A 22896-nucleotide genomic window follows, 5' to 3' on the forward strand; every position below is an offset into this window, starting at 1 on the left:
GTACTGCTATGTTAGAAATGCCTTATCTCGTGTCAGATGGTTATGTCTTGTTATGTTGTGATATGTGTTTCTCTTGTCTGGCTATCTAGGTGGTAGGGTAATTGTTCAACCCTTGTTGCAAAAAAAAGTGTTGTTTGTTCTGCTCATGAAAAAGACCCCCCGTCCAAACAACCTTGAGTTTAGCAAGTGAAACCTCTTTAAAAGAAAATTCTGCTGGTGTTGGTATTTTCTAGCCCTTGAGTGTTTTACCCTTGAAATTAAACCTGCACAACCTATAGATGCCCATAGCTTGACCGCTAGACTACCCCAGTCTCCTTGTGCACTTGTTGCGTCAAAAAAATCGTTTGGTGTCTAGTTGCGCAAACCCTATCAAGGTCATGTTTCTTTCCATAGATCATGTCCCAAATCTTCATAACCTTTCTGGTGCCCATCCTAATCAATCTCATCTGACTACCTCTCCTTTCACCTGGATCTGGTAATCTTTTCCTTGTGAATCATGTTGTGACCTTATCATCCAAATCTCTGGATCCCCTATTGATCCTACCCTATTATCTGGATATCTGCTCTAACTCGTTCTCAAGTATCAGATGTTGATATACCAAAATCTCTCAATTTTGGTCATTCTCATACCCCTTCTCCGAGGATCATGACGCTTGTTTTATCAACTTATCTCTAAATGGCATATCCATTTGGTTCAATGGATTTGATTGTTGTCCTTGGTTCTCTCATGTCTCTAAAAGCTCAACAATCTATTTTGATCTCATGGTCGGTTCATCCTCATATCAAATCTCGTGCTAATATCTAATCTGATAATCTCCATGTTGATCATAAAATATTTCTCTGAGTTAAAGAAAAATTCTCATGTGATGCTCTTTTGTCAGCAATCTTGCTTCAACTCCGGTCACATTCTTATTTTCTGGGCCATACTCTCATGGGCTCCATCTAATTATGCCAAGTGAATTTTTCATTGGTTGCGTTTGGTAATGGTGTTATGACTAACGACCAATAGTGCCACGACGAGACCGAGAGCCTACTATGGTGCACACATGGTTGAGCTGCTCGGCACGCGCTGGTATCGCGGTTAATAGTCGTGGTCCATTACGAGACTATACTGATGTGCTATCTTTTGTGGACACTCTCTCAGAATGATCGCTGCATTTTGTCTCGATATGTCGCGATATTATATCCAAATCTGTCTCCAGTATCTTGTCAGATACCCTCTCATGAATTTGCATCTATCTTCATCCTGGGAGTTACATGCTTCTCCACCCTTGAAGATCCTCATTCGAATCTCGGGACGAGATTCTTTTTAAGGGGGGAAGGCTGTGACACCCTGGTGTCAATTTCGCGTTATGTCGGGAGATTAATCCTAATCTCGGATGTTCAATAAAAATTTCTATTTCTCGATCGTGCCTATCTCTGTTTATCAGGCTTTCTCTTGGAAGTTCACCGAATTCAGAGTTAATTGATCGCGAGAAACAACCATTTTTGGAGCGTGTTAAAACTTTTATCCTCGGCACGGATGCAAACTCAAAAATCATTCTCGAATTATAAATCTCATCTGAAGCTCATTTAATCAAACTCTCGACAACTGTTAATTGATCTGAGCCCGAGTCTAATTTTTCGAACCTTGATCTATGTTCGACTATTTTATCCGGGTCCGTATTCTCCGACGGAATACTCAGTATGTCGTCCTCTAATCAATTTTATCCGACTCGGCCAAATATCTCAAGTCCGAACTGAATTCAAAACCCCGTATTGCTAGCAATTTTAAAATGTCACGATTTGCCTTCTCCAACTAAAAATCCAAAGCCGATCAAATCTCAGGACGGTTTATTTTCGAATCACGCGTAGGGAATTATTTTCGAGCGAAATCTAATTAGACTCTCGGCCGAATTAATTGCTCAACCGTCCGTTCGCCGAAATCTATTTCGCTCTGTTCTGTGTACAGACAAATTCCGCAGGAACATTTTATTCCGGAAAATGTTTAGCGCAACCCAATAACGTGTTTGGGCCAGCCCAACCCAGCCCACTAAGGAAACCCTAACCCTAGCTCATGCCTATAAATACGAATCCCCCTCACTTGCATTTGGGAAATTTTCATTCCCACCCCTAGCCGCCACCAACAGCCTCCTCTTCCTCCCCACGCTCTCCTTCATCCTTCTGCCGTGCAGCACCTCTGCTCCCCTTTCCATGGTGCCTAGCAGGAACTCCATGGCCAGCCGCCCCTCTTCTGCTCGGCCAACTCTGGGTAAGCGGCGCCATGGGTGCAACTTCTCCTCAGTCTGTGATCCGACCAGCGGTCACGGCGTCTGAGTTCCCTGCGAGCTCTTCTCTGCCCCTGCGTTATCCATGGCTGCGAGCTCTCCCTGGCGCACCTTACCTCTGGCCGGCAACCTGCACAGCATCCCCCTCCCCAGGCTCCTAGCGCAGGGCATTTCTCTAGGTCCGAGCTCGAGCAGGTGAGCTCGCCCCATGGCCTGGGCTCCTTGTTCGCTTCCTGCACGTACGCTCCCTCTCCCATATGGCTTCCTGCCCTTCTCAAGTCCGGCCATCCCCACCTTGCCGTGGATTCCCTCGAGCAGTCCCATCTGGCCGCCATCCTCCCAGATCGAGTTTCCCCTTTTTTTTGTGCAGCTCACCATCTCCCCCTGCGCGCGCTGGCTAGATGCCATTCGAGCTCCGGTCTGCAACTCCCTCTCGCTGCTTACCTTGAACGCCGGAGCTCCAAGGCCGCACCCCCGTCCCCATGGCTGACCAGCAAACTTCGATGGTCGAGCCCTCTAACACTTCCCTCTCCCATGGCGTGGCTGCCCCATGGATGAAGCCCCAGTTTACCAGCATCCTCTCTGCTCTATGGCCGAGGGCCCATTTCCCTAGCACCCTCCTCGCATGGGCAGGCTGCAGGTGCCCGACAAAATGCCCGTGAGAGGCTTGGTGTTGGGGACAGCCCCGCCCACGACGTCGTCGACCCTCGGTGAGAACCCCCGCTGTCCTTGTTGTTTTTCTAATGATCGGTGAACTGCCGCCAACAATTTTTTTTGTGTTATCACAGCTAGTGGTCGGCACCGCGCTTCACGCTTTGCCCGTTCGATGAAATGCCGAGCCATGTGGACAGCCCATACGGCTAGTCCCGACTCGTTCAGGTTGAATCCATGTGATTGATTTACTTGCAACATTTGTCATTGTCATGTATATATATGTGCGTGAATATGTGTATGCGAACCGAAATTCATGGAGGAGAAAGTGGTCGCGTAGATGTGTTTGCGATTGGAATGCCAACAAGTGTTTGTGTGCCTGCAATAGTTCTTTTGTGTGTCGTAGAGGTTGGTCACAGATGTATTAATTGTTTGCTAAAGCACTTCGTCGTAAAGTAGTGTGTTAGTTGTGGTAAATTAAATAAAGCGTAAAACATGCTTAGTGATTTTCATAGTCGGCTAATGGGTTAGTCTATGTTAAATATATTTTATGTATTCATCATTGATGTACGTTAAAGTGGGTTAAAAATATAAATTATGCCACTTGTGATTGGTGTTTGACGACGAGATGTGTGAATAATCAGTTGGTGTTTCACTCGTCTAGTCGATAATTGTTAACATAAATAATTGTGCTAAAATTTGTCATGAGAATACAGTGGGCACGTGGTGTGTTTGGATGCGACAAGTAAATTGGAAGTGTGGGGTTTGTCGAAGCAATGTGATGTCGAATGTGTATATCAAAGTGCATTGTAGTGGTAATTGTGTTAAGTTAATCGGTAGTGTCTCGAGTGCACACCACAATATGGTTGTATGCGAGACATAGTAAAATAAGGTGTGCTCGATGGGGATGATCAGTCGTTGTAGGTGGAAATTGTCTTTGCTTAAATAGAGAGGTGGTGACATGCCGAAGTAGTCATCGCTTCCTCTATGTTTATATGTCGAGTCAAAATGCGGGGTACTAGTGGTACGCTAGGCGGTGCTCCAGATAAATTAACCAGTTAAGGCGAAATCTGTCGTGCGCGATTTATTGTTGGAGAGTAGTTTGAATTACGAGTTATATGAGGATTATGTTAGAAACCAGTATGCGGCGTGTAACTGTGCTCGAGATGTGAATAACATATCAGTAGGTATTGTTGGTGTCATTAGCAAGTGTGATGATTTTGGTTGTGCGATAAATTTTGAAGGGTGAAGAACATGTCTAGTGTGTCGATCAGGTTAACTGATACGTTCCGTAAAAATGCTTGTGATGCTTTTATGTGCAGGATAAGCTCGATGCCTTGTCGTCGTAGTCTCAAGAAAATTTTCTGAAATATGCTAGTGCTCCACTGATGGGTTGAATGAACTTGAGATGTATTACAATAGCTGTGTGTCGTGCCGGTTATCCAAAAATGACGAAAGGTGGTGTGTGATGGTAATTGGGAAATAGTCACGTCATTAGCCAACTCATGTTAGGCAGGAGTTGATTTTGTTAAGTGATTGTTATATATGTTGTGTCTCGAATGGTGATAATAATAGGCAAGCCGACGTGTATGCTGTCTAGCGGGCTGTGTCGTTGCTCTAGCTAGCCGACCCATTAGATGACTTTAGTTAAGCTTGTAGTCATGGTGAATTGCTTGTTGTGGTCTAAATGGGTATGGTTATGGGCACGGGTAAAAGTAGTAGTGCTCATGTGGGGTCTAATTGAAAACGCAAATCGTTGGGTGATTATCGTGAAGAATGCGTTGTTAATTGGTTGTAGTAATTTTAGTGCACTAAATGATTTGGATAAAATTTATAAGTATACTTGTTAGTCCTCATTTAATTAATTCAACTCTAACGAATGGTAAATTGTTAGAATAATTTAAGTCTCTAGAACGCGACAATTCTTGAATTGTATAGAAGCTGAAATGTGTTGATTGCTGTTTTGGGCTGCACGTACTGTTTTCGGTGTGTTGTATGTTTGATGAACTTAATTGTGTTTTCTGTAGATATGTGCTATAGAAAAGTGGTAGATAACTTTATTATCTTGCTGGTGTTAAAATTTGACAGCCATAGGTCTGACAGTTTAGGAGTTATGCTGTTCACAAATTCAGTAACTGAATCTGTCCAAATTCTGTACAGATTTCAGAAACTGTATTGTTTGTTCAATTTAATGTTACAATCTGTTCATGGTCATTATAATAAAGTTGTAGATGCTTTTCTTATCTTGCTTGTGTTAAAATTTCATAACTAAAGGCCTGACGGTTTAAGAGTTATGAATTTTACAACTTGGTTGCTGTGTTCTGTCCACCGTCAGAACAGATTTTGAAAACTGCGTTGTTTGATTCAGTTAAGCACAGAATCACTTCTTGGTGATTATAAAAGTTATGTAGTGCAATTGCCAAGCTTTCCAAAAAGTCTTGGATCAATATTTTTGGTGGTCTGAATATTAAGTTATGGATGTTTAAAGTCTGAAGACTGAATCTGTCCAATTCTGGACAGCAAGGTCTTCTAGTGTCTTTTATCTTTAGTTAAATATGGAATCACTTTGAGATGTTTATAAATAATTTGTAGAACATTTAATTAGATTTCCAGAAAGTCTTAAATCATTTTGTTTGGATGTCTGAATCTTCAGTTATGAATTTTTAAAGTCACAAGTCTGAATCTGTCCAAATCTGGACAGCGCTGTTGTGTTAACACCTTTTGACCTTGCTAAGTGTTTAATCATGCTGTGATGACAATACCAAAGTTGTAAAGCACTTTTGAAGCTTTCTAGAAAGTCCTAGTTTACTATTTTTGGGTAAATATCTTGTGAGTTATGACTGAAACAAGTGACTGCTGTATTGCTGTCTAAAAATTCTGCTAGTGCGCTTTTGATTGTTTAGTTCACCCTTCTCGCTAAAAATGTTTGGTTTGCTCTTAAGTAATATAGACTTGCCATGACTAAGCTTAATAATGCATGTGTGTCATGTTTTATATATTTCTTCTCTAGTTGATTGTGATATAGGAGTTTCATAGACATTGATGCCTAGGTCCGATTTAAACTTATGTTGTCTTGGTTGCTCTTGTGTGGTCAATAGTAGAACAAATGAATGATTAAGGTGAGCGTAGAAAATGTGTGTACTTGTCATATCGTATTTGTGTTGCGTAAATAAATAAAATTTGGTCGTCTTGTTAATGGTGTTAATGATGAACGCCGATAACATACGAATAGCTAGCGCTTGTGTATAGTCGTTGCAGTGTCTTACAATTAAATGTTAGTTTGCTACCATGTATTTATATAGCTTGTGATATTTTTCATTGTATTCATACATATGCATCCTGCATCTCATTTAGGACCGAGAGGTGACGACCGTGCAAGCGATGTGGCGACAACCACAAGATGCAGTTGGTGGACGTACTGAAGGATGGTGGACTTAACCAGTGGATGCTCGCCGAGCGAGTACCTCCCCCAGCAAACACTACCTAAGTGTTAAATTAAAGGCAAGCTCCGGTTTTATGCATAACCGTTATATATATGCTATTTCACTACACTTAATGTTTGTAGGCTTGTACTGTGCACTTAAGTGTAGGAGTTGACTGAAACCCTAGTTGCATGAACTCAGGATTCCCTTTGAGATGGATACTAGTATGCTAGGTCGAGTAGCTGCTTTGCTAATTAGGGATCTCGGTAGAAGTCGAGTGATTTTTCTAGCACTCGCGCGAGGTCAGGAATTGGTTGTATCCCCTTTGATAACAGAATGATGATGGTCTGTGGACACGGGTCCATGGGGACGCGTGGTCTACGAGATGAAAATTGGAATAAGGATTAAGGTGTGGTACCGTGTGTCAAGCGTTTGAACGTACTAAACGCATGCCGAGAAATATGGTAAATCGGTAAGCCTAGTACCTGATTGAACCTGGCAGTAGACTTTGCCCCTCACGCGACCTAAGACGTGGTCTCCCATTCCGGTTATGGTGGGTACAAGTGCGGTCACTGCACGACGGCAGTCGGGGTCAGTGAGGCATTGTATGCCAAGGCGGTGAGCCCTGATCTGCTGACGGGGAATCGATGGGGACGGTTGATGTGTGTGGGGACGGAGTGCCCCTACATGTCGTGTGTTTAGGTTTACCTTGCAAGGTTTAAAAACTCGATTCGAATCGTCTGCTTCTCGCAGCTAATGAGACTGCTTGATCCATGCTGCTACATTGAGTAACAAGTGGAATTGTGATGAGATGATATAAGATGTTGATTGCTAAAAATGTTTGCTACTATGTATGAATAGATAGTACATCTTTAGCCTTAAGAGAGTCACACTTAATTTGAGAAAGTTAAAAACTTGATTTAGAAACTCAGCTAGTGCTTTTGGCAACCAAACCCCACAGCCAAACAGCTGCATGTCTAGAGGTAGAGGAGTAGACTCCTCACACCAGGTAAGTCTAGCTGAGTATTAGTATACTCAGCCTTGCTTGTGGCATAATTTTTGCAGGTACTCCTTAGGATGATTGGTTGATGGTGTGACTTGGCCTTCATCCCTGCCACCGGGATAGATGGTCGAGTGGGTTACTGCTTCCGCAGGAGAGGACCAGGAGGAGTAGCGTGGCCAGGCTTCGCCATGTTACTCGGGTTTCTCCGTTAGTTATTTCCGCTGCATTAAAATTTATGGTAATTATTTCTAAAACTCCGATAATGTAATCACTAATTATACTTATTAAATTTGTGGTATTATGTTTTATTGTATTTCTCTGTGCCTCACCTTCGAGTGAGCTAGTGGTATTCGATCCTGGTAAGTGGCTTTATCGGACTAGATCCGAGGGACTGACGAGTTATTCCTGTTTAAGTGCGTTGCTGCCCTTAAGGGTGCGACTTGGGCACTTAAGCTGGAATAATTCGGGCGGTTCCGCCACACCCAGTGCCATGCGGGACTTCATGACCGCATGCGACTACTGCCTTTCCGACTGTTTCGACGGTAGCCGCAGCCTCGGCGACGAGGACTGCGGCCCAAGTCGTGAATGTTTCCACGTCGATCTAGGGGGTCCCGGCGAAGGTAACCATCTTGGTATACCGGAGAACGGTGATCCCCCTAGGCCTGCGCCTCACGTTGACATCCTACGGGAGCTAGCTGTGGTCCCAGTCCCTGCGGGGGGTCAGGACTCACAGCTCAAGCAAATCCGCGAGATGCAGGCCAGGCTCGACGAGGGAGCAGGAACACTTGAGCCGTTCCGTCGGGACATCGGGCAGGAATGGGCAGGCCAACCTCCGACCGGAGAAGCGCGTCATCTACCCCAGGGCATCCAACACCGCATCGCCGACGATGTCAGGGCAAGGCCGCCACCGGCTTCCAGCGGGGTCGGCCAGAACCTGGCTGCAGCGGCAATACTTCTCCGCGCGATGCCGGAACCATCAACCACTGAGGGGCGGCGTATCCAGGGAGAGCTCAAGAATCTCCTGGAGGATGCCGCGGTCCGACGGGCCGAAAGCTCTGCCTCCCGAAGGCAGGGGTACCCCTCGGAGCATCGCGCCGCGACTTCCCGATTCATGCGGGAAGCCTCGGTCCACACCGGGCGCACGCGCAACACAGCGCCTGCAGCCCCGGGTCACCTCGGCAACGAGCACCATCACCGCAACCGCCGAGCCCACCTCGACGAGAAGGTGCGCCGAGGCTACCACCCCAGGCGTGGGGGACGCTACGACAGCGGGGAGGATCGGAGTCCCTCGCCCGAACCACCTGGTCCGCAGGCTTTCAGCCGGGCCATACGACGGGCGCCGTTCCCGACCCGGTTCCGAACCGCGACTACTATCGCAAAGTACTCGGAGGAGACGAGGTCAGAACTGTGGCTCGCGGACTACCGGCTGGCCTGCGACCTGGGTGGAACGGACGATGACAACCTCATCATCCGCAACCTCCCCCTGTTCCTCTCCAACACCGCTCGAGCCTGGCTGGAGCATTTGCCTCCGGGGCAGATCTCCAACTGGGACGACCTGGTCCAAGCCTTCGCCGGCAACTTCCAGGGCATGTACGTGCGCCCTGGGAACTCCTGGGATCTCCGAAGCTGCCGCCAGCAGCCGGGAGAGTCTCTCCGGGACTACATCCAGCGATTCTCGAAGCAGCGCACCGAGCTGCCCAACGTCACTAACTCGGATGTCATCGGCGCGTTCCTCGCTGGCACCACCTGCCGCGACCTGGTGAGCAAGCTGGGTCGCAAGACCCCCACCAGGGCGAGCGAACTGATGGACATCGCCACCAAGTTCGCCTCTGGCTAGGAGGCGGTTGAGGCCATCTTCCGGAAGGACAAGCAGCCCCAGGGCCGCCAGCCGGAAGATGTCCCCGAGGCGTCCACTCAGCGCGGCACCAAGAAGAAAGGCAAGAAGAAGTCGCACGCGAAACGCGACGCCGCCGATGCGGACCTTGTCGCTGCCGCTGAGTACAAGAACCCTCGGAAACCTCCCGGAGGCGCCAATCTCTTCGACAAGATGCTCAAGGAGTCGTGCCCCTATCATCAGGGGCCCGTCAAGCACACCCTTGAGGAGTGCGCCATGCTTCGGTGCCACTTTCACAAAGTCGGGCCACCTGCGGAAGGTGGCAGGGCCCACAACGACGATAAGAAGGAGGATCACAAGGCAGGAGAGTTCCCCGAGGTCCGCGACTGCTTCATGATCTACGGTGGGCAAGTGGCGAACACCTCGGCTCGGCACCGCAAGCAAGAGCGTCGGGAGGTCTGCTCGGTAAAGGTGGCGGCGCCAGTCTACCTAGACTGGCCCGACAAGCCCATCACCTTCGACCAGGGCGACCATCCCGACTGCGTGCCAAGCCCGGGGAAATACCCGCTCGTCGTCGACCCCGTCATCGGCAACGTCAGGCTCACCAAGGTCCTAATGGACGGAGGCAGCAGTCTCAACATCATCTACGCCGAGACCCTCGGGCTCTTGCGGATCGATCTGTCCTCGGTCCGGACAGGCGCGACGCCTTTCCACGGGATCATCCGCGGGAAACGCGTCCAGCCCCTCGGACAACTCGATCTACCCGTCTGCTTCGGCACTCCCTCCAACTTCCGAAGGGAAACCCTCGCGTTCGAGGTGGTCGGGTTCCGAGGAACCTACCACGCAGTGTTGGGGAGGCCATGCTACGCCAAGTTCATGGCCGTCCCCAACTACACCTACCTCAAGCTCAAGATGTCGGGCCCCAACGGGGTCATCACCGTCGGCCCCACGTACCGACACGCGTACGAATGCGACGTGGAGTGCGTGGAGTACGCCGAGGCCCTCGCCGAATCTGAGGCCCTCATCGCCGACCTGGAGAGCCTCTCCAAGGAGGCGCCAGACGTGAAGCGCCATGCCGACAACTTCGAGCCAGCGGAGACGGTTAAGTCCGTCCCTCTCGACCCCAGCAACGACGCCTCCAAGCAGATCCGGATCGGCTCCGAGCTCGATCCCAAATAGGAAGCAGTGCTCGTCGACTTTCTCTGCGCAAACGCCGATGTTTTCGCATGGAGTCCCTCAAACATGCCCGGCATACCAAGGGATGTCGCCGAGCACTCGCTGGATATCCGAGCTGGGGCCCGACCCGTGAAGCAGCCTCTGCGCCGATTCGACGAAGAAAAGCGCAGAGCCATAGGCGAGGAGATCCACAAGCTAATGGCGGCAGGGTTCATCAAAGAGGTATTCCATCCCGAATGGCTTGCCAACCCTGTACTGGTGAGAAAGAAAGGAGGGAAATGGCGGATGTGCGTAGACTACACTGGTCTAAACAAAGCATGTCCAAAAGTTCCCTACCCTCTGCCTCACATCGATCAAATCGTGGATTCCACTGCTGGGTGCGAAACCCTGTCTTTCCTCGATGCCTACTCAGGGTATCACCAAATCCGGATGAAGGAGTCCGACCAGCTCGCGACTTCTTTCATCACACCTTTTGGCATGTACTGCTACGTTACCATGCCGTTTGGTTTGAGGAATGCGGGTGCGACATACCAAAGGTGCATGAACCACATGTTCGGCGAACACATTGGTCGAACGGTCGAGGCCTACGTCGATGACATCGTAGTCAAGACGAGGAAAGCCTCCGACCTCCTTTCCGACCTTGAAACGACATTCCGGTGTCTCAAGGCGAAAGGCGTAAAGCTCAATCCCGAGAAGTGCGTCTTCGGGGTTCCCCGAGGCATGCTCTTGGCGTTTATCGTCTCCGAGCGGGGCATCGAGGCCAACCCGGAGAAAATCGCGAACATCACCAACATGGGGCCCATCAAGGACTTGAAAGGCGTACAGAGGGTCACGGGATGCCTTGCGGCTCTGAGCCGTTTCATCCCGTGCCTCGGCGAAAGAGGCCTGCCTCTGTACCGCCTCTTAAGAAAGGCTGAGTGCTTCACTTGGACCCCTGAGGCCGAGGAAGCCCTCGGGAACCTGAAGGCGCTCCTCACGAACGTGCCCATCTTGGTGCCCCCCGCGGCCGGAGAAGCCCTCTTGATCTACGTCGCCGCTACCACTCAGGTGGTCAGCGCCGCGATCGTGGTTGAGAGACGAGAAGAGGGGCATGTATTGCCCATCCAGAGGCCAGTCTACTTCATCAGTGAGGTACTGTCCGAGACCAAGATCCGCTACCCCCAAATTCAGAAGCTGCTGTACGCGGTGATCCTGACGCGGCGGAAGTTGCGACACTACTTCGAGTCTCATCCGGTAACTGTGGTGTCATCCTTCCCCCTGGGGGAGATCATCCAGTGCCGAGAAGCCTCAGGTAGGATTGCAAAGTGGGAAGTGGAAATCATGGGCGAGACAATCTCGTTCGCCCCTCAGAAGGCCATCAAGTCCCAAGTCTTGGTGGACTTTGTGGCTGAATGGGTCGATACCCAGCTCCCAACAGCTCCGATCCAACCGGAACTCTGGACCATGTTTTTCGACGGGTCGCTGATGAAGACAGGGGCAGGCGCGGGCCTGCTCTTCATCTCGCCCCTCGGGAAGCACCTACGCTACGTGCTACGCCTCCACTTCCCGGCGTCCAACAATGTGGCTGAGTACGAGGCTCTGGTCAACGGGTTGCGCATCGCCATCGAGCTAGGGGTCCGACGCCTCGACGCTCGCGGTGACTCGCAGCTCGTCATCGACCAAGTCATGAAGAACTCCCGCTGCCGCGACCCGAAGATGGAAGCCTACTGCGATGAGGTTCGGCGCCTGGAAGACAAGTTCTACGGGCTCGAGCTCAACCACATCGCCCGACGATACAACGAGACTGCGGATGAGCTAGCTAAGATAGCCTCGGGGCGGACAACGGTTCCCCCGGACTTCTTCTCCCGAGACCTGCATCAACCCTCCGTCAAGACCGACGACGCGCCCGAGCCCGAGAAGGCCTTGGCTCAGCCCGAGGCGCCCTCGGCTCAGCCCGAGGCACCCTCGGCCCCCGAGGGTGAGGCACTACGCGTCGAGGAGGAGCAGAACGGGGTCACGCCTAATCGAAACTGGCAGACCCCGTACCTGCAATATCTCCACCGAGGAGAGCTACCCCTCGACCGAGCCAAAGCTCGGCGGTTGGCGCGGCGCGCCAAGTCGTTCGTCTTGCTGGGGGACGGGAAGGAGCTCTACCACCGCAGCCCCTCGGGCATCCTCCAGCGATGCATATCCATCGCCGAAGGCCATGAGCTCTTACAAGAAATACACTCGGGGGCTTGCGGCATCACGCAGCGCCTCGAGCCCTTGTTGGAAACGCCTTCCGACAAGGCTTCTACTGGCCGACCGCAGTGGCCGACGCCACTAGAATCTTCCGTACCTGCCAAGGGTGTCAATACTATGCGAGGCAGACACACTTGCCAGCTCAGGCCCTGCAGACGATACCCATCACCTGGTCGTTTACTATGTGGGGTCTGGACCTCGTCGGCCCCTTGCAGAAGGCACCCGGGGGCTACACGCACCTGCTGGTCGCCATCGACAAATTCTCCAAGTGGATCGAGGTCCGACCCCTAAACAACATCAGGTCCGAACAGGCGGTGGCGTTCTTCACCAACATCATCCATTGCTTTGGGGTCCCGAACTCCATCATCACCGACAACGGCACCCAGTTCACCGGCAGAAAGTTCCTGGACTTCTGCGAGGATCACCACATCCGGGTGGACTGGGCCGCCGTGGCTCATCCCATGACGAATGGGCAAGTAGAGCGTGCCAACGGCATGATTCTGCAAGGACTCAAGTCGCGGATCTACAACGACCTCAACAAGTTCGGCAAGCGATGGATGAAGGAGCTCCCCTTGGTGGTCTGGAGTCTGAGGACAACGCCAAGCCGAGCCACGGGCTTCACACCGTTCTTTCTAGTCTATGGGGTCGAGGCCATCTTGCCCATAGACTTAGAATACGGTTCCCCGAGGACGAGGGCCTACGACGACCAAAGCAATCGAGCCAACCGAGAAGACTCACTGGACCAGCTGGAAGAGGCTCGGGACATGGCCTTACTACACTCGGCGCGGTACCAGCAGTCCCTGCGACGCTACCACGCCCGAGGGGTTCGGTCCCAAGACCTCTAGGTGGGCGACTTGGTGCTTCGGCTGCGACAAGACGCCTGAGGGCGGCACAAGCTCATGCCTCCTTGGGAAGGGTCGTTCATCATCGCCAAAGTTCTGAAGCCCGGGACGTACAAGCTGGCCAACAGCCAAGGCGAGGTCTACAGCAACGCTTGGAACATCCGACAGCTACGTCGCTTCTACCCTTAAGATGGTTTCAAGTCGTTCGTACACCTCATTCACGCACAAAGTCTAACCATCAAGGAAGGGTCAGCCTTGCCTCGGCAAAGTCCGACCCTCCCTCGGGGGCTAGAAGGGGGGAACCCCCTCCGCGTCAAAATTTTCCTCAGAAAAGATCTTTTCTGCCAGAACGTCTTTCGTGCTTTTCGACTACTTCGAAAGTGGGATCCTGAAAACGACGAAGTACACGTAAGCAGCCAAGGCTGGCCGAGCCGAGGGACTCCTACGCCTCCGGGATATGGATACCTCACTCATCACCTTCTGCGATAAGTAACTCACGCTCGGATAGGTGAATCCGCGGACCGAACAAGTCTTCACGCTCGAAAACTCTTCTGCCGAAACGATTTTTCGTGCCTTCTCGACTATATCGATAGCAGAATCCTACGGACGAGTAAGAGTACACGTAAGTGGCAAGGCCGACCGAGCCGAGGGACTCCTACGCCTCCGGGATACGGATACCTCACTCATCACCTTCCGTGAAAAGTAACTCTCGCTCGGACAAACAATTCTGTTACTGACAAATAAGTCCAGATACCCGAAACAAGAGGAAAAGAAATGCAGCTTTACAACACGACGACGGTATGTTTGGGCCTCGGCGGCCGCAGAAAACATACGCACACTACAAGATAAACCGATCCTGCAGGCTCGGACCTTGGCGGAGGGGGAGCAGCAGCACCCTCGGCGTCAACTACACCTTCGGCAAAGTCCGACCGAGCCTCGGACGGCAACACGGTCGGAGGATCTCCACTCCGAAGGACGACATCAGCACCGCGCTCGGGCCATCGCCGCCAGGGTCCTCTCCAGGAATCCTGCCCGAGCAGACAGCTCGGCCGGCACCCCGAAGCCTCAGCCAGCTGTCCCCCGAGGACATCAGCCCAGCTCGTGGCCTCGGCAACTCGGCTCCGGCGTCGGTCCCGCCAGTGGACGGCCCGGCCAGGCTCCGGCCGATCAAGTCTTCTTTTCGAGCCAACTCTGCCTCTGTCCATGCTGACACCGCTGCCTCCGGCTTCGGCTCACCGAAGAGCGGCCGAGGGTTTCCTTTAACTAAGCAAGAGAAGCCTCGGGCGGCAAGGCCGACCGAGCCGAGGGACTCCTACGCCTCCGGGATACGGATACCTCACTCGTCACCTTCGCACGAGGCAACTCACACTTGGTTGAGCGGTTCAGTTAGCCGACAGGCGAGTCCTAGTGCTCGAAATAAGGAAAAACACGGCTCCGTGCCGAAGATACATACATGTTCAGGCCCCGACAGCCACAATGAACAAGACACCGGCACTCAAGGTGCCATTACAAACGGAACTCCGGTTCCACCTCCACAGGTACGAACAACCCCACACGATTGGAGGGCCTGCGGAGCAACAGAAGGCCGACGACTTCTGCTCCGAGCGGCCGAACAGCAGCAGCGATGACCTCAGGGTGGATGCTGCTGCCATAAGGCCCACGCCCACGTCCCCACTCGAGGGGCGAGGACGAGCAGAAGGCCGTAGAGTTGAAGGTCAGTCCGCGGGCGGCACCGACTATCTCATCGGCGGAGAAACCTCTTCCGGATGCCGTGGCGGAAGGTGGCACCGGAAGCGGCGCCGAAGCCGCTCGGACCGAAGAGCCGGACACGCGGCAGCTGCCAGCGCCATGAACGGCGAATGCCCTTCCCCCCGATCGCTAAGGGAAGGAGCGAGCCGCTGCCCGCGCAGTGACCGACCCCAACTCGGCGCACTCCCCTCCCCAGCACTGATGATGAACATCCTTGAAGCTGAGGGAGGGGCAGAGGCCGCAGCCCGGCTTACTTCTCCCCACCCAGGAGCTGGTGGTCACCGTCTTGGGTGACCGCCGGCGAGGGGATGCGGCCGGGCTGCCTGATGAAAATCCTTGAAGCCGAACGATGGCTGAAAGGTACCAACTTCCGCGAAGTTGCGTTCCTCCAACGACAAGGCGGAAGGATTGCGAGTGTTCCCCATCTGGGGGCTCGGAAGGTGGAAAGACGCGATGCATAATGGGTGCGCGAAGACATGGTTGCCTTTCAAGGGGGTCACCCTCCTTTTAAAGGCGACTCTCCCCACTTGCGTCCTCAGCCATCGCGGGCTTAGTCTTCTCCAACACGCTCCAAGGTCCTCCCCCTATGACACGGGGGCTGGGTCCCACGCGTCATGCAAGCTGGCCCAGGGCAGAAGAAGCCAAACCGCCGCGCGCGGTGCGCGCAACTGCCCAGCGGTTACAAGCATTCCTCCACTTTCGCCCAGACCAGCGGGTGAAAGGGCGGACCACCATGCAGGCGGCATGCAACCGCACCAAGTGGGCGCACCCTTTCGACTCCAACGCGTCCAGCATGGGGGCCTAGGCCCACACGTCATGCAACCGGCACGCCGGTTGCTACGTGCAAGAAATTGCACCGCCACTCGCGCCACTACCGTGCCTCCTCGACTACGGAACCAGTACCGCGACTCGAGGCAAACCTGCGTATGACCCAACAGTGCCAGCCAGGCACATCGGTCACGGGTCAGTCAGCCGCGGGAGAAGGCGCGACGGTCGATACGGCCAGAAATGGGCCGGCAGTAATGGTGGTGGCAGGCGGGCGGAAGCAACGGTCAAGTCGTCAGCCAAGCTCACGTCCCCTCCTGGGACAGCGTGAGAACCCTCTCCCACGGCGTGAAGACGGTGCGCCCGTGTTCCGTTCCTCGAACGGCTCGTGCACGCGCAACGGCTGCCCCGCGAACCACTCGTCCCATCGCATTAACTCTGCGGCAGGACGGGCGGCACCTTTGGCGGGCGAAGCAGGCGACGCTTCGCATCCGCCATAATAACCACGTCAAAAAAAAGGTGTGCCACATCATTCGATTTCGCATCCTTTCCCTCTTCCTCTTTCTCTCTCTTACAACAGGGACCGGGAAAGGGGATGCCCCGAAAGGGTTCCTTCTCCGCGAAGGAAACGGGCCCCGAGCCCCCCTACTGATCGGAGGTTCGAAGGCTGGCCCCTCGGAGGGGTTCAACAGCCGCCTCAGAGCGCACGGGCTCCGCGCCCACTACTGGTCAGAGGTTCGAAGGCCGGCCCCTCGGAAGGGTTCAACGGCCGCCTCAGGCCACTCGGGCTCCGCGCCCACTACTGATCAGGGGTTCGTAGGTTGGCCCTCGAAAGGGTTCGACAGCCGCCTCAGACGCAGAGCGAGGGATGACCCTGGGTACGTTCGATACATAACCAAGGCTCGGGCTACGCTCCCGAGGTACCCTAGGACATTTCCGAGACCAACGGGAACGATTTTTGTAACAGAATCCCATCAGAGGGAGGCATCGAGCCCTCGGACCCCGTCAAAAGGGGACCGGGTCCGGCAAATCACCCGCAGGTACTTTTGGAGCGCGCCTCCGGGCCACTAGCCGACCCCTAACAAATGGGGCACAGGCGTCCACTCGGATTACCCGTTAGCAGCTCACTGGAGACACCATGTTCGGCACCCTCCGAGGGCAACATGGCGCTTTTCCCCCTTCCTCCTTGCGGAAAGGCGACGCAGGGGTGTATGTAAAAAAGTCGAGTCTGTCCTTGACGGTCCTCTCGCTCCATGTGGAGGCTCAGGGGCTGCTCTCTCAAACCCGGCTTCGGCCAAACCGTTGACAGCGTCAACATACCAGCCCGAGAACTTGGAACTCGACTGAGCACCCGGGCTATGGCCAGCTCGCATGAGGGAACTATCAGACCGGCCAAAGCATCGCGAAACGCATTAAGACCTCGAAGGAGTCAAACCACTCCTCCGTGGCCTCGGGGGCTACACCCGACGGGTGCGCTCGCGCGCACCCACCGGAATGAAACGTCCGAGAAAGGCTGGTCCCCTTGCAAAAAAGTGCGACAAAAGCCTCCAAGCGAGTATTAACACTCCCTTCGAGGCTCGGGGGCTACTGTCGGGGACCATAATTAGGGGTACCCCCAAGACTCCTAAATCTCAGCTGGTAACCCCCATCAGCACAAAGCTGCAAAGGCCTGATGGGTACGATTAAGCCAAGGCTCGGTCCACTCGAGGGACACGATCTCGCCTCGCCCGAGCCCAGCCTCGGGCAAGGGCAGCCGACCCCGGAGGATTCACGTCTCGCCCGAGGGCCCCTCAAGCGACGGACACACCTTCGGCTCGCCCGAGGCCCAGTCTTCACCGAGAAGCAACCTTGACCAGATCGCCATGACAACCGACCGTATCGCAGGAGCATTTAATGCAAAGGTGGCCTGGCACCTTATCCTGACGCACGCCCTTCAGTCGACTGAGCCGAAGTGACCGCAGTCACTTCGCCGCTCCACTGACCAGTCTGCCAAGAAGACAGCGCCGCCCGCATCGCTCCGACTGTTGCGCCACCCGACAGAGTGAGGCTGACAGTGGCCAAGTCCGGCCTCGGGCGCCATAGGAAGCTCCTCCTTGCCCGACTCAGGCCTCGGACTCGGGCTCGGCCCCGGAAGACGACGAACTCCGCCTCGCCCGACCTAGGGCTCGGACTCGGGCTCGGCCCCGGAAGACGATGAACTCCGCCTCGCCCGACCCAGGGCTCGGACTCGGGCTCGGCCCCGGAAGACGACGGACTCCGCCTGGCCCGACCCAGGGCTCGGACTCGGGCTCGGCCCCGGAAGACGATGAACTCCGCCTCACCCGACCCTAGGGCTCGGACTCGACCTCGGCCCCAGCCAACGGTCTCCGTCTCGCCCGACCCAAGGGCTCGGACTCGACCTCGACCTCGGAAGACAGACTTGTCACACCCGATTTTAGAAGGTAAACCGAATGTGAACCATGTACGTGCCAGGATCAGTAATTCACGTACACAGCGATTACATAAATGACTCATCATAGCACAATGCTTCGGATTACAATAAAGAGTAAGTAATAATATTACAGACTAGAGCCATTTACATAATATAAATCAAAGTACACAGAATCGAGATGTAGCCAACGTAAACAACCCACCACAGGCAGCTGACTGGGGGAGGTCGCTAGCCTAATCCTCAAACTCATCGACGTCCTGGAACTCCTGGAGATCCACCTCGACACCGTTCTCCTTCTTCTTTACCTGAGCATAGATTGCACCAAAGGCAACCTGGTGTTTTGTGAAAGCAAGGGTGAGTACACATCAACATACTCAGCAAATGTCCCATTTGGCTGAAGTGGACTAGCTTTATGTGGGGTTAAAGTCAAGCAGTTGGTTTTAGTTGATCAGGTAATTATTACTAGTAGAGAGCCAGGTTTTAACATTAACCCAAGTTGTTAACCCAAAAGTACCCTTTCCAAACGGAAAGAATACCACTTACCATTACCATAAGCATAATCATAACCATCCTCCTCGTCATCATCTGTAACCAAAGCATCTCTGATCAATGTATCTAATCAATGGAGCTCCCTTGGCCGCTCATAACCGCGAGCACGACTGATATATCAGTTTCATAACACTCTGCAGAGGTTGCGCACTTTACCCACAAGCCGTGATTCCCTCTCTAGCCCGAGCTTGCAAGACCCTTATTCACTCCCAAGGTGAATGGCTAGGGATTCACTACGAAGCCTTTACAAAGATTCCCTAGAGGTCATAGCTGCCCGTTAGGTTTCTCCAGTTTGATAAACACAGTACCACTCCCCGCAGGGGGGTGACTAACAAAAGAAAAACGAAAGAACCTCGGCACCCAGCCTCGATAGAGCAAGCACTGTGCCTGGACCCCATTGACGGCACGACGGCGAAGCAACTACACCTCTAGTTCCTCTAATTAATTAGCTAACGGCGTCCCATTCCACCCTCATGGTTGCACTGTTTTCCCGGGCGGTCATCCAACGAACAGGTCCTTACGGAGAGGCACTCGAGAAACCACTCGAGCCCCCTAATGTATCACCAGTCCAACATCATAATAATAATGACAACATCGTATCATAAGTGTTCACATCATGTTCATTGATTAAAGTAAAGCAATAGCATGAATCTAACCATAGTAGCCCAAAAGGGAATCAAGGACTAAGTAAATAGAAAGCTAGTCAATCCTTAGGTTGCTCATAGTATGCGGACATAATAGGTTAGAGGACACTTGCCTTCACCAAACAGATGCTCAGGGTCTTCAACTTCGTGGAACTCGAAGAGCCAGATCACTTGGTCGCCGAAGCTTGACCGTCGATTCCTCGAAGCTCGAAAACGAATCGCATTCTATTCGCGACATGCAGCGAATATGAATAGGCACAAGCAAACAAACATATACAAGTATAAGAACATCACACCATACAAAGGAAAACAATATAAGAATGTGCAATACAAAATAAAGCTCGCTTCTATGGTCACGCGAGGAAAGAAACGCGATCGTCGAAGCTACGGTCTAGAAGTTATAACGTTTCGCTACACAAGTAATAGACATGACATTTAATTCTACACTATAAAATATAAATTATAACTGCAGTGTAGTTTTGATGATTAAATCTGCTACACTAACGGCTGTCAAATAAATAATTAACATAATTAGCACGAGAGATTCTAAGCGAGGCGAGTTTACGATGCGCGAAACAGCATGTCAGCGTGCGAACAACACGCGGACACTCGCAACATAGCACGCTGACGGCGCATGAAAACGGTGCGCGCGACCATCATGAACGACGCGCGAACCGGCATGCCACCACGTGCGGAACAACACGCGCGACAGGAGAGAAAAACTAAATAGATGACACGTTTATACTAAACAAATATTAAATAAATAAAAAGTAGTTAAGTTAATATTAGTCATGTTAATGTTTATTATAAAAGCGCAAGTTGAACACTACACATTTAATCTAATTGGGATATTAATCTAATAAATATTAGTCGAGCAAACCTTAAGTTAATTATGTAAAATACATGGTCCAACGATTTAACGTTACTAACATAAGTGTTTATAAGCGAAAACAATTTATTATCGCGCACACGCCGCGCGGCACACGACAATGCGTGAAACAGCACGTGGACGACACGCTACGACGTGCGCGGACAGCACGCGCGCCATGCGAAACAGCACGCGCGACACGCACGGACGACGTGCAAACAGCGAGACGATACAGTAGAATCGCTAACCGATATCACATTCATACTAGAAAGTGTTAATTACAACATTTGAGTCGACATAATCACATTAACGGGTATTTATAAAAGAGCAAGTTAAAACTTATAATTTTATTTTAGATTGCTACTTTATTAACTCTCGGATAAATAAATAATCGATTAAATAGCTAAGACGTGTATCGCGACGAAATAATGTTACTAACACGCACGTGACGAGGTTATGAAGTTAATACGACTAAAACGAGTCGAAACGGATTTACGACACATGATTTATTGAATAAATCGCAATTTACGAATTATAAATGACGCAACATACGAGAACTGCTAAACACCCATCGCAATTAAACTAGGCAAGTATGGAATCAAAATATTTGAGTTGGTATTTACTTCATTGACATTTTTTATAAAAGTGCAACTTAAAACTATAAATTAGCTTTAACTACATTGCTATTTTAAGAATCTACGAACAAAGTGGTAATTAATTAAATACATAAAACATGTGTCGAGCCAAAACAATGTTTCTAACATGTAGAAAATATTATTATGGAACTAACAAAGACCGGAACGGATCAAAACGGATTTATAACACCACAAAAAATATTGAGTAAATAATAACTCTCAGATTTAAAGTGATGTGGCATATTTTATTGTTCAAAAACTCGCCACACGGAGGGCCACATGGGCTCAGCCATAGTGGATCGTGGAGGTGGGATCCGGTGTGGCCACAGCCATACACGGGCCAACCAGGAGCTGGCTTGGTCGCATGCGATCACAGGAATCACGGAGGCAAAGGTGCATGCATGTGGGTAGGGCCCACGGGCGGTTTCTTTTTTTCCCTATTCCCTATTGCACGAATGGCTAGAGCAGGGTGCCCAAGCGAACGTGGCGCCGATGATGGTAGGCTCTACGGCGGGTGGGTTGACGGCGGTGGCATCTGCTCGCCGGAGTCGGGGCTGAGCGACGCACAGCGCAGTAGAGCACGAGGTCGTGGCTTGCGGCAACACAGCAGCACCATGCGAGTCGAGTGGCGTGGCAGGGGAGGCTCGGCCGAGGTTGGCCGCGCGCGCGCGCCGCGCTAGCTGTCCATCGGGCTGCCGCACTGGCTGCGTAGACTGGCTGTCGTGCCACCACGCTGGCTGGCCCCGACAGCGCCCACGCGCGCCTGCAAGGACTCAAGGGGGCGCGCCACCGCGCAGGGGAGTGGCTTGGCCGCTCGGCCATGGGGATGGAGAGAGGCTGAGAGGGACGAAAAAAATAGACGGCAAGGAGTTCTTACCTCGGCAGACTCGAGCGCGGGTGCTAGAACATGCTCCGGCGAGGTGGACGGCGTGGCGACGAAGATGGGCGGCACGACATCAGCGGGTGGCGCGATGGCGGAGATGAGCGGTGTGCCGGGCGGTTCCTGGCTCAGGATGTGAGGAGATGGGGGCACGGTTTTGCACGAGAGATGGGCGAAGGGGTCGTTTCTGGGCAAGCGCATGCAAGCCGGGCACAGTTATTTTCCCTTTTTTTCTTGCGTCGTGGGCGCGACTCAGGCTGCATGCGCGCACGTGGGGAGTGTAGCGTGCGTCTGGGCTGCATGCGCGCGCTGGCGAGCGTGCAGGGGCGTGGCGGCGGCTGAGCGTGGCACTGGCGCGCGCGAGCGGCGATGCGCTAGCGTGCGCACTAGGGTTGGGGCGCGCTGGTGGGCTGCGCTGCTGCGGGTGCTCGGGTGGGCCAGGGGGAAGGCGAGCTGGGCCGGCGAATAAAAGAAAAGGAAGCTGGGCCGGCGGGGGAAGGAAAAGAAGTGGAGCTGGGCCCTTTTGTTTTCTATTTTTCTTTCTTCCCCTATTCTTTTATCTATTTCTATTCAAATTTAGATATAGTTTTTGAATCGAAAATTCAAATATACCTCATGAGTTTGAATGGATGCGACACCACAATAATTCAACATACAATAAGATGTCTCGGCATGTTATGCAATAATTAAGGACTATTTTAGGGTTCTATTTTACTACACTTAACACATATATATACACACAAAATAACTCTCCACTATTTAGGAAAAAGAAAAGAAAATTATGGAAAAGAGAGGGTAACACTTGAATTTGGTGGATATTAGAAAAGAAATTTTATACCCCCAAATTTAGGGTGTTACAAGACTCGACCTCGATCTCGGAGGAGCCTCCGTCTCGCCCTACCCAGGGCTCGGACCGACCACGTCACAGGAGGGGCCATCATTACCCTACCCCTAGCTAGC

At 52.2% G+C, this 22896-nt stretch overlaps 1 protein-coding gene and 1 pseudogene across 1 annotated transcript; one reads left to right on the forward strand and one right to left on the reverse strand.

Annotated features, from left to right (window-relative positions):
- Positions 1 to 2097: 2097 nt before the first annotated feature.
- Positions 2098 to 2619, reverse strand: LOC103627075 (uncharacterized; annotated as a pseudogene).
- Positions 2565 to 12199, forward strand: LOC118472063 (uncharacterized). The gene is made up of 2 exons (XM_035959152.1): positions 2565 to 2977; positions 6273 to 12199. The coding sequence occupies exon 2, from the start codon at positions 9391 to 9393 to the stop codon at positions 10354 to 10356; it is 966 nt and encodes a 321-aa protein (XP_035815045.1). The 5' UTR covers positions 2565 to 2977; positions 6273 to 9390; the 3' UTR covers positions 10357 to 12199.
- The last annotated feature ends 10697 nt before the right edge of the window (positions 12200 to 22896 follow it).

The sequence above is a fragment of the Zea mays genome, chromosome 5, assembly GCF_902167145.1.
Source record: "Zea mays cultivar B73 chromosome 5, Zm-B73-REFERENCE-NAM-5.0, whole genome shotgun sequence".
NCBI lineage: Eukaryota > Viridiplantae > Streptophyta > Magnoliopsida > Poales > Poaceae > Zea > Zea mays.